Source organism: Apostichopus japonicus, chromosome 7 (genome assembly GCF_037975245.1).
Source record: "Apostichopus japonicus isolate 1M-3 chromosome 7, ASM3797524v1, whole genome shotgun sequence".
Classification (NCBI taxonomy): domain Eukaryota; kingdom Metazoa; phylum Echinodermata; class Holothuroidea; order Aspidochirotida; family Stichopodidae; genus Apostichopus; species Apostichopus japonicus.
Genome location: NC_092567.1, coordinates 2,435,967 through 2,450,607, shown reverse-complemented (window position 1 = coordinate 2,450,607; position 14,641 = coordinate 2,435,967). Strand labels below are relative to the sequence as shown.

The 14,641-nt window shown below is 35.8% G+C and overlaps 2 protein-coding genes across 10 annotated transcripts in view; one reads left to right on the top strand and one right to left on the bottom strand.

Annotated features, from left to right (window-relative positions):
• The window catches only part of LOC139969995 (uncharacterized), a 958,452-nt gene that overhangs the window by 801,144 nt on the left and 142,667 nt on the right, over positions 1 to 14,641 (bottom strand). For 7 of the 9 annotated variants that reach the window (XR_011793870.1, XR_011793871.1, XR_011793869.1 and 4 more), the window contains exons 1-2: positions 1,883 to 2,020; positions 163 to 268 (exon numbers count right to left, since the gene is read on the bottom strand). Coding sequence is in view for 5 of the 9 variants with exons in the window: in XM_071975511.1 (XP_071831612.1) it covers positions 163 to 268; positions 1,883 to 1,900 (124 nt within the window). In the remaining 4 variants the exon portion in view is untranslated. Of the gene's footprint in view, positions 1 to 162; positions 269 to 1,882; positions 2,042 to 4,251; positions 5,237 to 14,641 lie in introns of those variants that run through there. The other 2 variants (XR_011793872.1, XM_071975515.1) reach the window with 2 other exon arrangements.
• The window catches only part of LOC139969984 (uncharacterized), a 119,909-nt gene that overhangs the window by 70,244 nt on the left and 35,024 nt on the right, over positions 1 to 14,641 (top strand). The window contains exon 5 of the mRNA XM_071975482.1: positions 11,812 to 12,020. Coding sequence (XP_071831583.1) covers positions 11,812 to 12,020 — 209 coding nt within the window. The remainder of the gene's footprint in view (positions 1 to 11,811; positions 12,021 to 14,641) is intronic.

The window sequence follows — 14,641 nt, the reverse complement described above, 5'->3', positions numbered from 1 at the left end:
CCTCCATGACTGGATGATAGACTTTCCGGTGTGGAAATTTCCCTTGAGGGATCATCTGATACGTCATGGAGTAAAAATATGCAATTAAACACTTGCATTCTCATGGAAGAGGGGGAGGGGTGGGTGGGGTAAAAATCAGGTGGTGGACCATACAATCATTACCCTGCTCATGTAAACTGTACACATTTCTTCCAAGAGCTGTTATCCGGATATGAAACTGGTAAATCCCTAAACAGGCTGATCTCAGTACTGAATAATTCCAGTTTACCTGATGATGAGAAAAAACAAAATACATTTGGTCGTCACTTATAATGTTATTATTCATGTAAATTGTCATCACCCGGTCTGCAAGTAGCTGCATTCTATCATGTAACATTGTCAAACACAGAACACAGCTACTATAAACATATGTTATGCTATTGTAGTTTCAAAACAAATTACTCAGTTATAATTATAATAACAATGTAAAGAAACTAATGTAACTAGAATACAAATCTACAGACTGTACAAGATGAGTTCAAGGTCTCATAATGCTTCCCACAGTGTATATGCAGCTCACCTAATACCAACTAATTGAAATATAAAGAAACATTAATTTGAAATTGAGACAAGCATTGAATCTTCAGTACTTTAAGCAATACCACTGGCAATCCAGTCTGATTAATATTCATTTGAGAAACAAAAGTTATAACAAGGCAACCCTGAAATAGAATGGAGCCTGAAGAAAACATGATGAAGGATTCTGGTCACATAATTTAGGAACCATTGGTTCACTGTACTGTCTATAGGTTGATGAATTTGTAGGATTTCTGAAATGAAGACATTTCACTATAATTATTTGAGTTAAAGTACATATTTTTTCTATCTGCAAACTGTGACATATACTGTTATTTCATAACTTGTTGTTCGGTGCTGTCCTGGTGCTAAGTGCCCAGTGAAATATGTGATAAAAAATGATATTTTCAACTTTGGATAAACAAAGACTTAACAAAAGTGGATCTGATGACACAATTGTGCATGGAACTGTGCCTGGCCCTCAATGTCACTGGTTCTCATGTTACTGGTTTTGTGTACACCTTACTTGAATGATGCTTCTTTAGCCTAACAGGATGTGATTGTTAATCTTACAATGTTCTGGTATGCGACAGTTTATCAGGAGTTTGGAGAAAAATATCAAAGAAATATTGGAGAAGCAAACCTAGCCATCATCTTCAGCTGATATGATAGACACCTTGAGATGAATACCAAAGGTTGAGGTGATTTCCATTTTACTGTCCAATTTCGTTTGAATCATATTTTTCTAATATTTAAGCAAATGCTTAAAACAGTCAACTGTACTGTACTACAGTAAATAACATCATAACAAACAAAGTACATTAAAGTTCAAGAATATATCCATAGTTGTGTGACCTATGTGTGACTTATCTAACTTAATCAAGGTTTTCTTTTTTGATGGAGTGTTCATTACAAACACCTCTAACACATAGTTCAGCGATATAGACTGAGTTGACTTCTTTAATGTTTCAACAGTATTTTGGAATATCTAAAATTGTAACTTGAAGTTTTGGCTTTTAATCTGAAGAAAATAAATACCTAAACAGAAGACATATTTGTAGGTAAACCAAGCTACTTTCTTACAGAACCAACAAGTTTTCTTCCAGTCTTACCATTCTAGAAGTGTCAGGAGTTCTAGAAGAATTTATTAATATGAGTCTCGGAGGCAATTTTTATTTCAGTTTGACAAATGGTTAAAACGTACCAGAGGGTGTTTGTGGGCCTATTGTGTCATGGCAAGCTCACTACAAACATACCAATTACTGGATTAATCCATGAAAATCTACCAGAGGTTGTTGAAACATTACTATCACTGTTCTATACTAACCATTAATGTTATTACCATTACATGGAAGAAATATCAGATGATGACCCACTCATTGTCCTTGTCAGCACAGTATGAACACTTCCATAAAAAACTGGTAACTACAGGTGGAGTAGGTGATCCACTAATACTGTAGCTCGCTTCAGGATAAAGCTAGTTAACCTAATGAAGAGAAAAGTAAATGATGTGAATGAGAATCAAGTTTTACTGATAGTAGATCTTGAGAATTTCGGTCAGAAATAGATATGTGTATGTCTCTGGCTTACTACCCTGTATACATGGACATTCACAGAGAATACAATCCAGATGAAGGAAAGTACACTACAGTTTCCAATAACCAGGTAAGTGTAAAAACAATTAACCAGTAAACTATTAAACTTGAACCGGATTGTCCGTTGTCAGTGGAAGTTGCATATAGAGGTGTAGTGCAGTGATATAAATGAGCTCCCAAAGGATAGTCCAACCTCACACAAACCCAACCATGCATGGTTTGGGCTTGACTGAGAAATTTGTGAGATTTCGCACCTCTCTTTCGTATTGAGGACAGAATGTCTTTTGAATTTCCACTCATTAGGAGAAACTGTAATTGTATCTAATTTAGTGTGTCAGCTTTGGTGGATGTGTTTTCATATTATTTTTCTTTATTTAATGGCACCAGGCCCTCGAGACTGCATTGGCTACATTGACCTAGTTACATCACTCTCGGGAGGGGGGGGGGGTCTCTTTCTAGATTTTAGATCACCAAAGGTTTATAAAGTACCCTGTTCAGCTGGTCAATAGCCATACAATATGGTTAGTTCTTTCTACAAATTTGGCAGATGAAGACACTTATAACCTCAAAATTTTGAGTTAAAAGTTTGTGAGATATAAATTCCAAATATTGAGAAAGCAAATTCCAAATTTTGAAATTTGGGGACACATATATTTTCTTAAGCTACCGTACTTAGTCGCCGAAGTAAGATCAGTCTTGAGACCAATTAGATTTCTTAAATCCAACTGCAGTGACTGGCTCAGCAATGTTTAAAATTTAAACAAGCATAAGTGACAATTCTTTATTCACAGCTGTACATTCTCAGATTAGTAGGAAGTATTTCCAATTGTGTTTATAGTCTTTATAGTGGCTGGACTTACAAGGGTAATGCAAAGCTCTCCAAATCTTCAATACAGTATTTTCACTTACAAAGAAAACCCATGGTAGCAGTTCCACTTTGATCCAATCATTGATCATTTTATGTTAGTGATTAGTGTTTGGTTTCTGAAGCTTTTTGAAAGTTCTTAGGAACTTTTGCATTCAGATAGCAACGTGACACTACAGCAGTCTTTGTGAGCAATCAACTTTAAATGTTAGTTGTAAAAGACCCCTACACCTTTAGTAAGTAAATTATGTAAAGGTGCATATAATTGATCTGTGATATTGAAGCTAAAGATACGTCAATAGGAACTGAGCATTACCAGCACAAACCCTGGAAATTCTGGATATGTTCCAATAATGGGTTGTCTTTGACCAGCAAGGGAAGTCTAAAGCACTGCAGTATTATGGGTGACAAACTACAAAAATGTTTGTATATGATATGGGATATTGAATCTCAATCTCTGGAAAACCTTGCACTTCATTTGACCTTTACTCACTGGCAGGTTAGTACTTACATCTACAATATACCAGGAGAGGAAACAACTCCAGAGTACTTTAAGAGTAGGTTTTTATGACTACATAGTTTGAATAAAGGCAGTGGCTATTCTTACAACTAGTCGTAACAATTATTTATAAACTATTCTTACAACATCGGCGAATTCATGCGAATTAAAAGTAAATAAAGCAACTACGCATGTAGTAGGGGTAACCCTAACCCTAACTCTAACACTCAATCCAACCCTTACCCTAAACCTAACCCTAACCGGAAATTATTGTTTCTCCTGGTCGTAAAAAAAGTACTCCTAGTCGTAAAAATAGCAACTGTGCATGTGCAAAAGGGTATTATTGTTACAACTAGTCGTAAGAATATTTAGCCACTTTGTTGAATAAAACCTTTCAGATACAGTAGTTGGATGATCTCGCAAATGTAGAACACTTCCTCAATAAACTAATGTGATCAGTATTCTGAGGGAGGAAACCCTCTCCTTCAACTTGTAACCAACTAACAGGCTAGCATCACCATATTTCAGCTAGTCCTACATTGTGCTGATCCTAGGACACGCTTTATGCTGGCATTGCGAACTTTTGAATGTTGTCATTAAAACCATTGGACTAGGCCATCGTTAGGCTGCACTTTTCTTATATGACTAAAGAAGACCTAAGCCATAACTTCAACGTTATGATGTCCCTGTCCTTGTAGGTACATAGCCAAACAATATGAAAGGAAAACACGACATACATTTCTTCTTTGACAATTGCAATATACTTAGTCTGTTTCTTTCAGTATCACCATCTGGAATATATTGCAATATCTTCATATTAGTAAGCCATTACTGTAGCTTCAGGGAATCACGTTAAACAAACAGAGAAGTACAAGTTGTACAACCATACAACCGTTCTTCAAACGCTGCTTTACACTGTGTCGTTGGTTTGTTTAGATTTTGAAGATGAGACTTGTTCAAGTCGTTTCATTGGCCACGAGGGAAATACCCCTCTTTTTCAGATAAATGATCAATCTTCCAATTCAAATAATAGCAATCAGTGGCGTAGCTACGGGGGGCGTGGGGGCGACAGCCCCCCATGAAAGCTCGTCGCCCCCCAGTCGCCCCCCCCCACTGGGATTTTGGGTGTCGAAAAAAAATTACATGTGCGAAAAAAAATATATCATTGGTCTGAATGGTCTCGAATCTCCATGATGACCACTCATGAACGACCCTTCGACCGCGGACCGGCAGTAGGCTATAGTTGCTGAAAACCTGACGTGACATAGCTCATAGGCCGAGAAGTCTACAGTAGTCGCACTGTACTGAAAACGCATGTTAACGACCGTCGAATAATATAATTCTTGCTCTACAAGACTACAGAACACATAATGTTTACTACTGAATTTGTGTGTTCGACTGTTCGGGCAAACTTTGCCTTTGTCACTCTTTTTTTTAAATATCCATAATCCCTAACATGCAAATAAATACTAATACAAACAGCCTATCATTATCTTGTAACCAGTGCGCATTAACTGATCAAACAAGCTAGTGAGCAATACTATACCCTTATAGAAAGGTGGTCTCCAGGTACTTGAATGCCAAAGAAGATGTTAATAGGTAAAAAATGCTGACATCATACACATGTTTCTCACATCATTGCTTGCGTCATTGCCTCAATACCCTGTTACATTTTCAATCTGGTTTTCACTTCTGGGACGTACCCTGATGCTCTTAAAACCACTAAAAACCAAATTTTCAAGAAAGGAGGCAACACTATCATTGAGAACTAACCCCCCCCCCCTCCCACCCCCCGATGGACTCGAATGAACTTCTGGCGCCCTTTTCAGCTTTTTAAGCATGTTTTACTTCGCGATTATTGTCTTTTTTATTTCACTCTCATCTACCTATTGACATTTGTCACATTTTGTTGGTGTAGTTTACTGACAAAATGCTCTAACGTACGGCGGTATTTAATTTATCGGCACTTAATTCTGTTGTACGAAACTCTTCCCAAGAACTGTACGGGGTTTTCGATCTATTTTTTTCGAAAACATGAGCACTCACAAAGATACCACGGGGATTGTGATGAAGCGCATGTACTTTCAACACCCATATAAACTTCCACTTGTCACAAATGTCGATGACACATATTTATTCTTCGTTTACCTCCAATTAGCAAGGCCCGGAAAGAGTCATTTCCGGCAATCTAGGGAAAATCTTTCCTCAAAAAAAATCTGTACGCTCCGCGCCAACCTGTGGTGGCGCTCCTCTTAGATAGTGTCGAAAGCCCCCCTATAGGCCATTCTCGCCCCCCCCCGACCAATACCCCTAGCTCCGCCACTGCCGGCCAATCAGTCTATCACCCAAATAATATTTTAGACGCAATCTAGTTCGGTCATTTCAGTATGTTACTTGGCTGAAAGCCCAGTCAATCTTTCTTTATTTTCCACACGCAATTTTCAGATTTGTCGAAAACTGTCAATGCCGGTGTCAAACTCACAAAAGATTTGTCATGATATTTCTAAGTAACTTACCAGATTGTTTTTTTTTTCTATTTCACTAAACTCTTTGATGACCATATCATAACATGGTATCTCAAAATAAAGGATGTTGAGAAAACTTTAGAGCACCTAAGAAGGCCTGGGAAGTGTCATTTCCAACGATCTGGGAGGCCCTTTTAGCTAAAAATTTACGGTACGCTGCGCGCCAACTCATAGTGGCGCTCCGCTTAGATAGTAACAAAAAAATGGTCAAGCCCCCCAGAAAATGTTCAAGCCCCCCAGCGCCCCCCCCCCCACTGAAAAAAATCCTGGCTACGCCACTGATAGCAATTTACAACAAAATGGCAAATTCCTTGTATCTAGGAGTGAGGTCTTCAACAGTATGCTGCGAAATGTCAATTCATCATTTTGCACCTCGATAATTTTTTGGTAATTTTGCGTTCATAGAATCTTCTATAGCCGCTTGAAGTGTATACGTGTTATGGGTCGTAGCGTATAAGTCTTATGGAAAAGACAAAACAATACTTAGTTATTACACTGCAACTCACCAAATTACAATTTGGACGGCATCTTGACTATTCACAACAGATCTTCCGAAGTCCAAATATAAAAGGGGTCCGGCACTAAATATATAATAAAAACGCAATATGCAAATAATGAAAATATTTTGATGGTCTTGACCATTCCAGTAAAGCAAAGATAAGGGGCTAGTGTAAGTTCCAAAGAAAAACGCGTACTATCGCCTAGCGAAATCTATCGTGATAGTATTTCGTCACTACAAGTGTCACCAAGACAGCATGAAAATTAGACATGTTTGGCACTTTTCAGGATATTGTTTACTACGAGCTCACAAAGAAGTCAATATTTTATCATTTCTAAAGACTTTTGAAATGACGAGATGAAAGTATTTTGGTATTTCAACATTAATCAGAAAATTTCTAAATTATACACTTGGATAGAAGTCGGGGAGGGGTGGGAGGGGGGCAATGTTACATTCAGCTGAGAAGAAGGCCACTGCTACGAGTGTACACCCCCCCCCCCCCCTTACGACTTTACAAAAACATTGTTCATAGGTAAAACTGCATGGTGTATGGAGCCAATTTTAGACCTAATTGGTGGTCTAATTATGCCTCGGGGTGCACCAGTTAACATCAATTTTCAAAAAGAATTCAGGAGACGGGGCTACTGAGATTTGCCTTCAACAAGCCAACGACCACACCTCCGCCATTTTTAAATTCTCTAGCCTTTCCATAATAGTGTAGGACCTACCTAAGTCAGTTGGGATTTGCTCCCCCCCCCCCCCTTGAAATCCTATAATAAAATGGGGGTTGAGAAGGGGTCCCATTCTCCTAGTCCTGCAAACCGATTTCAAGTAGTAGATAACCAATGCATCTGCCATTAAAATCAGTTACATGGCTACATGAAGGTAACATGCAATAATGTGTACCTCTTTGTCAGGCATTATTGTATATAGGAATAATACACTGGTTTGGCAACATGTCCACCCAACGGCTATTTACAGAATAACTGGACGCGAGCAAGACTGCATTTTCTGATTTTTTTTTTATGCAATTATACAATAGTGATTTTAACATCGGTCAGTTCAGTTCTTAAACTTCACACTAGTATTTTTTAGCACAACTTTAATTTAAGTTTAGACTAAAATTATAGTCTAACTACGCCCCAGAATTATTTCAGTCGGAGAACCCCCACAACCCCGTATATGGAATTGCATTCAACGACTACTCCACAGCAACAACATCAAAACTTTCGGATCCACATATAGTCTGACCATAAATGTTTGTTCCCCTTCCTAAATTGATCGGGAGAATTTTGGAATGTGAACCCACGTTACTGGGTACTAAACCATACAGGAGAGTCGATCCGTTTTCAGGATTGGAGAGGCAAACTTACCGCTCATGCACTTAATCAGAAATATACACAAATTAGCCACAAGATGTACCTCCTCCTTTATGTTCTACACCCTTCCTCATATCTATACATGTGACAAATCACTTGATTGGCGTAGGAAGGGAGAAAAAAATGAATTGGTTGGGGAGGGGGTCGGGGGGCATCCCAATTAAGTAAACAATACACATTTTTTCATTATTGTGACCCACATGGAACACTGAACAATTTCAAAATTTCCATATCAAAATTTTAATTATTTTAACCCGAAAGTTTTGAATATTTCTGGGAATTTCAACCCTTTTTCAAAATTGAAACCCTTTTCTTGAAAATCAAATTTGTCTTAAAATTGCAATCTGTAATATAACCGAAATTCTCAACATTAAACTACTTTTTCTAAAATTTAGAACCTCTTCGATTGATTTCGACCTCTTTAATTCCCTTCGTGTAAAATGTCGATTTCTTTTTGTTTTAAATTTAAACTATTGAAATGTTGACTTCTCAACTAAAAATATTAGCGTTTTATCTCAAACTTGTACGTTTCTCTCGAAATTGCCATTGCATTTCTCGAAATCAAGATTTCTTTCTTATACAAATTTCAACTATTTTTTCTCAAAAAATAAACTTTTCTTGATGAGGATGGTAATGAGTAAAACGGGAGAAAAAAAAGGGGGGGGGGGCTACATGAATTGACTATTACAATTATTGGTTAAATGTCGACATAGTATTTTGATTTGAGCAATTACGAGGTACGTGAAAGACAAAACATCGTTACATTGCCTTAAACTCTCTTTGCTGGTGCAAAGATTTAGCTAAATAATCCAGCATTGACATGGAATGGAATTAATTGCAAAGGTGGTTGGGTGGGAAGGATGAAAAAAAGTCGTGTAGTTACATTTATTCCGATAATTTCATGATGATTTAGTGAATATATGTAAAAACAAAAATGTAACTTGACACAGACACGTTTTGTCTGCACGATGTGTCTGCAAGATGTGTAGGACGGAGCAAGGCTGTTCAATTTATGTTATTTCATGTAGGTTTTATTATTCATTAAACATGTACTCTTTAAATCATTTGAAACAGACGGTATTCAAACTTGTGTGTTTATTGCTTGTTTATGCATCCACTAGCAGATAATAGGGTGGGGAATGTGTACATGAAATGCTATTTGCCCAAATTTTAACCGGTGGTGGGGGAGGGGGAGGGGGTGCACGGGAACTAACACCCTACCGCTTAGGTAGAAATGTCAATCATAGCTTGATCTAATTGATATAGGTTGTGTTGTATTATTTACTTCCTCGACCCCTTCCTTAAGACATACCCAATCGACGTCAGTTTTCAAACTGTCTGTTTTCACCGGGTATGTATAACGTTACATCTCTCGTACATTTACTTCTATTGGCGCCAAAATGTATGTTACAAATTTCAAACATCACCCGCGAACAGCTGGAAAACACCTGTATATGCTATTGAATACCTGTTTACATCTAGTATCTATCACTGACAACGAATGTTTTAGTGTTACATTAGTGGAGCTGCAGAGTACGTATTATATTCGTGGGAGACTGGGAGTTGTTTGTTACCATTGACTTGTTGAGTGGTTATTAAGATGGATTATTTAATGGAGAGGAACCACTGTTAATAGTTAAGACAGCGTTCATTGATCAGTGAGATAATTTGACGGTATGGTATAGAGGCATAGGCTAGAGGGGGAAAGCGGCCAGGCCAAACTTAGTTAGGCTATAAGCTAGACTAGTAGTAATAAAGTTAGGCTATGTTAGAAAACTCACTCATCACCTTCGAAAAACTATAATTATCTACTTTTAGCGAGAGGACATGCTTAGCAAATCTAACTCATAAATAATAGAGATCTTAGCCTAGTTGCTGACTGAATATCAGAAAAGTCCAAGTTAAAGCATATCTTAACTATAAAGGAGTTGAATAAAATGCAATCGAGACACTGAGTTTTCTTTAGGGATCTTAAATTAAGCGAAGAATGAAACCAGCGATTAACATTCTAGGTGTACTGATGCCTAACATTTACTTCATTCTAGCTAACAAAATGTATCAATAGACAAACTCTAGAAACTTTGTTATTCCTCAAAAAAATTTAAATCACAGAAAATGGTTCAACTCGATTTTAATCGTACATAACATAGCCTTATACGCATTAATACAAGTCAATCTATAACATTCCACAATTATCATTTTAATCACCTAACTTATTAAATCTACCAGGTCGGACATTTGAGCCACTTGTGTGAGAAACCTGCAGCTTCTTTATCGAGCAGGCTAACTGAAATAATGTTATTTAATAACTGATTAGTTGAATGACCATACTCCTGCCAATATACCTGACACTTTATATGAAATATACCTTTGTTAAATACTGTATAGGGCCCAGAGCTTTGAGCCTCTATAAAACAGTTTTCCTATTAAGTCTAGTAATAATCAAATGCAATACATAGTTATTAAAAGGAATCTTTCGTCCATGTTTTTCCAGGAGCAACTAGATCGTGGTGTTCTACTGACAGCTGGTTTGTCTTAATTTTGCCCACATAATTATAAAAACTGTACGTCATTTCCAAGCCAACAGACTTTATGGCCACATGATGTTTAAAAAGTAAAATGGTTTTGAAATTGAAAGTGCGCCACCTATTTTACCCTGCTGCAACTCTCAATAGCAGAAGTTCGCCAGAGCCGTAGCTCTAACGTTAAATGTTCCGCTAACTGTTCACACCCGATGAACTCCATAGTAACAGAAGATATTTCAATGAAGACCCAATCAACCCGATTAAACTTAAAAGTAATAATTAATTAGTATAATTAAACCCTCAAGGATATGAAGTGTTTACAGATAACAATATTATTTGTAAAAAAAAATATATAATTAGCGGATGGTACTATTTAATTGGAAGAAACGATAAAGTTTAGAAAGTTAAGATCATAAGCAATACCCAATTTAGGAATATCTACAAACACAAAGAAAGAAAAATGTTACATTTCGAAAAAATCTACTAGAAGTTATGTCACAATCAAACTGTAACTTAGGAATGAATTTGATAATTAACTAATTAAACACAGATGGACATCATCTTTAAACAAATCATATTAATTAGAAATAATTATAATTCAAGCAGAATAGTCGGATTTGGATCAATAATGAAATAATTTGTATATTAAATTTTGAGTTTAAGCCTCGTCAACCTTCTCTCTGGAAAACTTGAATTTGATCTACCGTACATCTGCTTCTCTAAACTGCATTTTAATTATAAGAAACAACCTATTGATTTAAATATAATTCTTCAAACTCTCCTTATACTTTATAAAAACCTGGTATTAGTTAGAGTAGAAGTTTCCTTTTCATGATTCCTATAACATTAAATTATATTTTCCTTCTGAAAGTTCTAAATAAAAATACAAATAAATTTGATCAATATTTTTCTTCAAAAGATAGATAATCTCAATTATTATTGACCCATTTCTTATAAAATTCTCAACCCGTCATTGAGATTTGTTTCCTATTAACTAATAAATAAAAATATGTAGCCTCGCATTCTTATTTTATTAAACCTTATTAGCTATAAAAACTTTAATGAATAATTTAATTGTAAAACAATCAAACTAACCCTTTAATCCTACATTACCACTTTATTTTCTCAAATCTAATGTAATTATTCCTGTTTATATTTGTGTCCCCATAAAATCAGCCCCTTATATCCTTTTCAATAACTGATTCCTTCTTACAAATAAACACGACCTAAATGTCTTAGTTTATCGCTTTATTTTCCTTTACCTTTTTTTCGTTATTTTTATTTTATTATAATTATTCTAATCCTTACCAAATCCAATCTATTTATCTCTATCTACTCTATTATCAGTAACTCTATTCTTTCATTCTAGATTCCTATCTCTTGTGTGTGGCTAAATTCCTGCTCTCCTAGAGTTGATGAGTCTGGTCTGAACCTTATCCTTCAGTCTGGTCTCTCTCTCTCTATCCTGAGTTCTCTCCAGAAGCTGTGGATCTATGACTGCAACAGGAGACTAACTAATGAAGAGTTGGCGGCCATCTTGTCTTACTCCTCACAGTGTACAAGCTTGAAGGAGCTGAAGTAAGTATTCCGGTGTAGATGTTAGAATCAACATAACATTTAAACAGGGAATTAATTTAATTAATAAAAGTTATCAATATTAAACTAACAATAGAGAATGTAAAGTCTGCTGTATTTTAATGTCAAGAAATTGGATGTAATAAGTTTCAGTTGGATTTATTTGAACAATTAGGTCATCGTAAAAGGAATTTTGTAGAATGTTATGATAAATAAAACAAAATATTAATTGATAAATAGGGTATATTTTGAGAGGGTGTTGGTAAAAGAGGGGTGCAGGGGTGGGTGGTGGTTGTTTAAACTGTTCTTTGTTTATTTTAATGTTAACATTTAACTAAATAGGTTTTAGAATTACAGGAATGTTTATTAGGATAAAATAAGAGATATATAGACAAGGAAATTGGATTTTAATAATTATAGAGAGTAAAATTAATATTCTAAATTAAAGTTTTGTAAGGATAACTGTTAATTTTGACTGAAACCTCCGAAATAGTTGATTTTCAATTATGTACAATTAATTTAAGAAACAAAAGAGATTGAAATCGTTATTAATTTTAAAGTAGAAAGATGGTGGCAATAATAATAGCATAAACTCCTCAAAATGTTGATCAATGTTTACTCTAGCAAAACTGAAATGCATACAAAAGAAGCAACCAATAAAATAGTTTTAGTTGTCAAAATTTAAAAACTAGTTACTCAGAATAAGTTAACTAATTAAAACAAAATAAAAGTTAACTAGAAGGAAATATATAATTGCAATTGAGTTAACTATATACAGTAGTTAAAAAAAATGTATTGCAGTAAATATCATTAAAGGCAAATCTGTATATCTGATAAATTTCAAAGGTTCAAATTTAATCCGCTTAAACTACATCACTTTCTTCGTTACAGTTTGAAATACGACGTTATACAAAATAAGCTTAATTATGATTTATGCTTATATTTTAACCTAATTTTTAACAATAATTACAAAATTAACCGAGAGCTTCAACTTTGTATAATTGATAACTTTATACAAAAACTGTTTAATATTTTAATATTTCTCGTATTAATGTTACTTCATACTTGATTCGATCATGACGTCCCTGCTTGGTCCGTTTCATTGCAGTGTTATTTTAGACCCCCCACCCCAAACCAACCCCTCCTCTCGCCTCCTCTCGCCTTCTTTGCTCTCACAGATCAAACCTCGTTAAAGTTTCTCCTTTCCGTCTTTACCATTCACAACATAATCAGTGACATCTTCAACTTACAGCTGACGTGCTACTAATAAAAAAAGAAAATATTTAAGTCGCACCCGTCACCCCCCCCCCCCCCCACCGCGCATCACCCAAATCTCGAAAGAAAAGACAAAAGCTATTGAGTAGTTACATAAATAGAACATATGAGAACGAACGATGCTTAACGTATGTTATATGTGAAACAACGCCATTCCGAGAATAACTGTGACCGCTGAAAAAAATATTACTGGAAATAATACACTCCGAGGGTTTTGTTTGGTCTGACCATGGAGCTAAAATGGTCTGACTATAAACAAAATGTAACAGAGAATGTTGGTTCCCTATCTAGACTAAATACTTTACCCCAATCCAAGTGTTCTGTTGGGTAATTTTAGTCTCGCCTCATCTGTCCCACTCCCCCTCAGACAGCTTACCTGTACCCACCACCACCCCTTCCTTCGCCGCCCCCCCCCTTCGCACATCATCTTTTTTTAGGGAGCCCTTCAAATCAATTCCTTTTATACCCGATAACATCATCACCGTTTTAGTACACACAGTTGGCCTACTCTACTTCTACAATAGTTTTCTGCACAAACGATTGATTCAAACAATTTATTTCTAAAGTAAAATAAGTTAACAGTAAAGATTACCACCTGGTTTTCCCGTTAATACCTAATTAGCATGATAATAGATGACACGAGCCAGGGTTAAAGATAATGAATAGAAAGATAAACGAGTCACGTGTCTATTGTACACCTGGAATGTTGTAACTGTCATACAACGTAACCATGGAAACCGACGATAAGTAGGTCAGTCCGTGTCTATCAGTGGCTGGGAATAGTGCATCATTTTATTCAATACTGGTTCGACATATTTAATAGCCATTCAGTGATATATCATGATATTACGACATGTCCTAATTGTTATTCTTTGTTTATATATTTTAAATGAGTTAACTTGATTTCCTTGGTTGTTTAATACATCCCTCACTTGCTCCTCTCACTAATTTTATAGAAGGAATGTTTTATTTCCCTTTCTTCGTTTTTGTTCTGTATGTACTTCTCGTTGGTATATGGAAGTCTGCCTTATTAACACATAATTAAATAGCACTTAATGTAACTCACATATCTAATATGTGACTACAGACATTGCGGGTTCTTAATTGTCTAGTTTATGGAGAACAGTTTTGTTCTGTGAAGTTGATTAAACGGTTAAACGGTGGAGATAAAATATTGCTCGTGTTTAGCAGGGAGAAAGTAATTCGATGGTTCATGTCGCCTTACCAAATCTAAAATATAGTAATAATAAGTTTGAACTGTTGAAGAACCATAAACCCGAATTTTGCATACCTAATTAAAGTAAGTCACTATCTTCTCTCAACTTTGTTGACCGATTTCGTCACGCTCA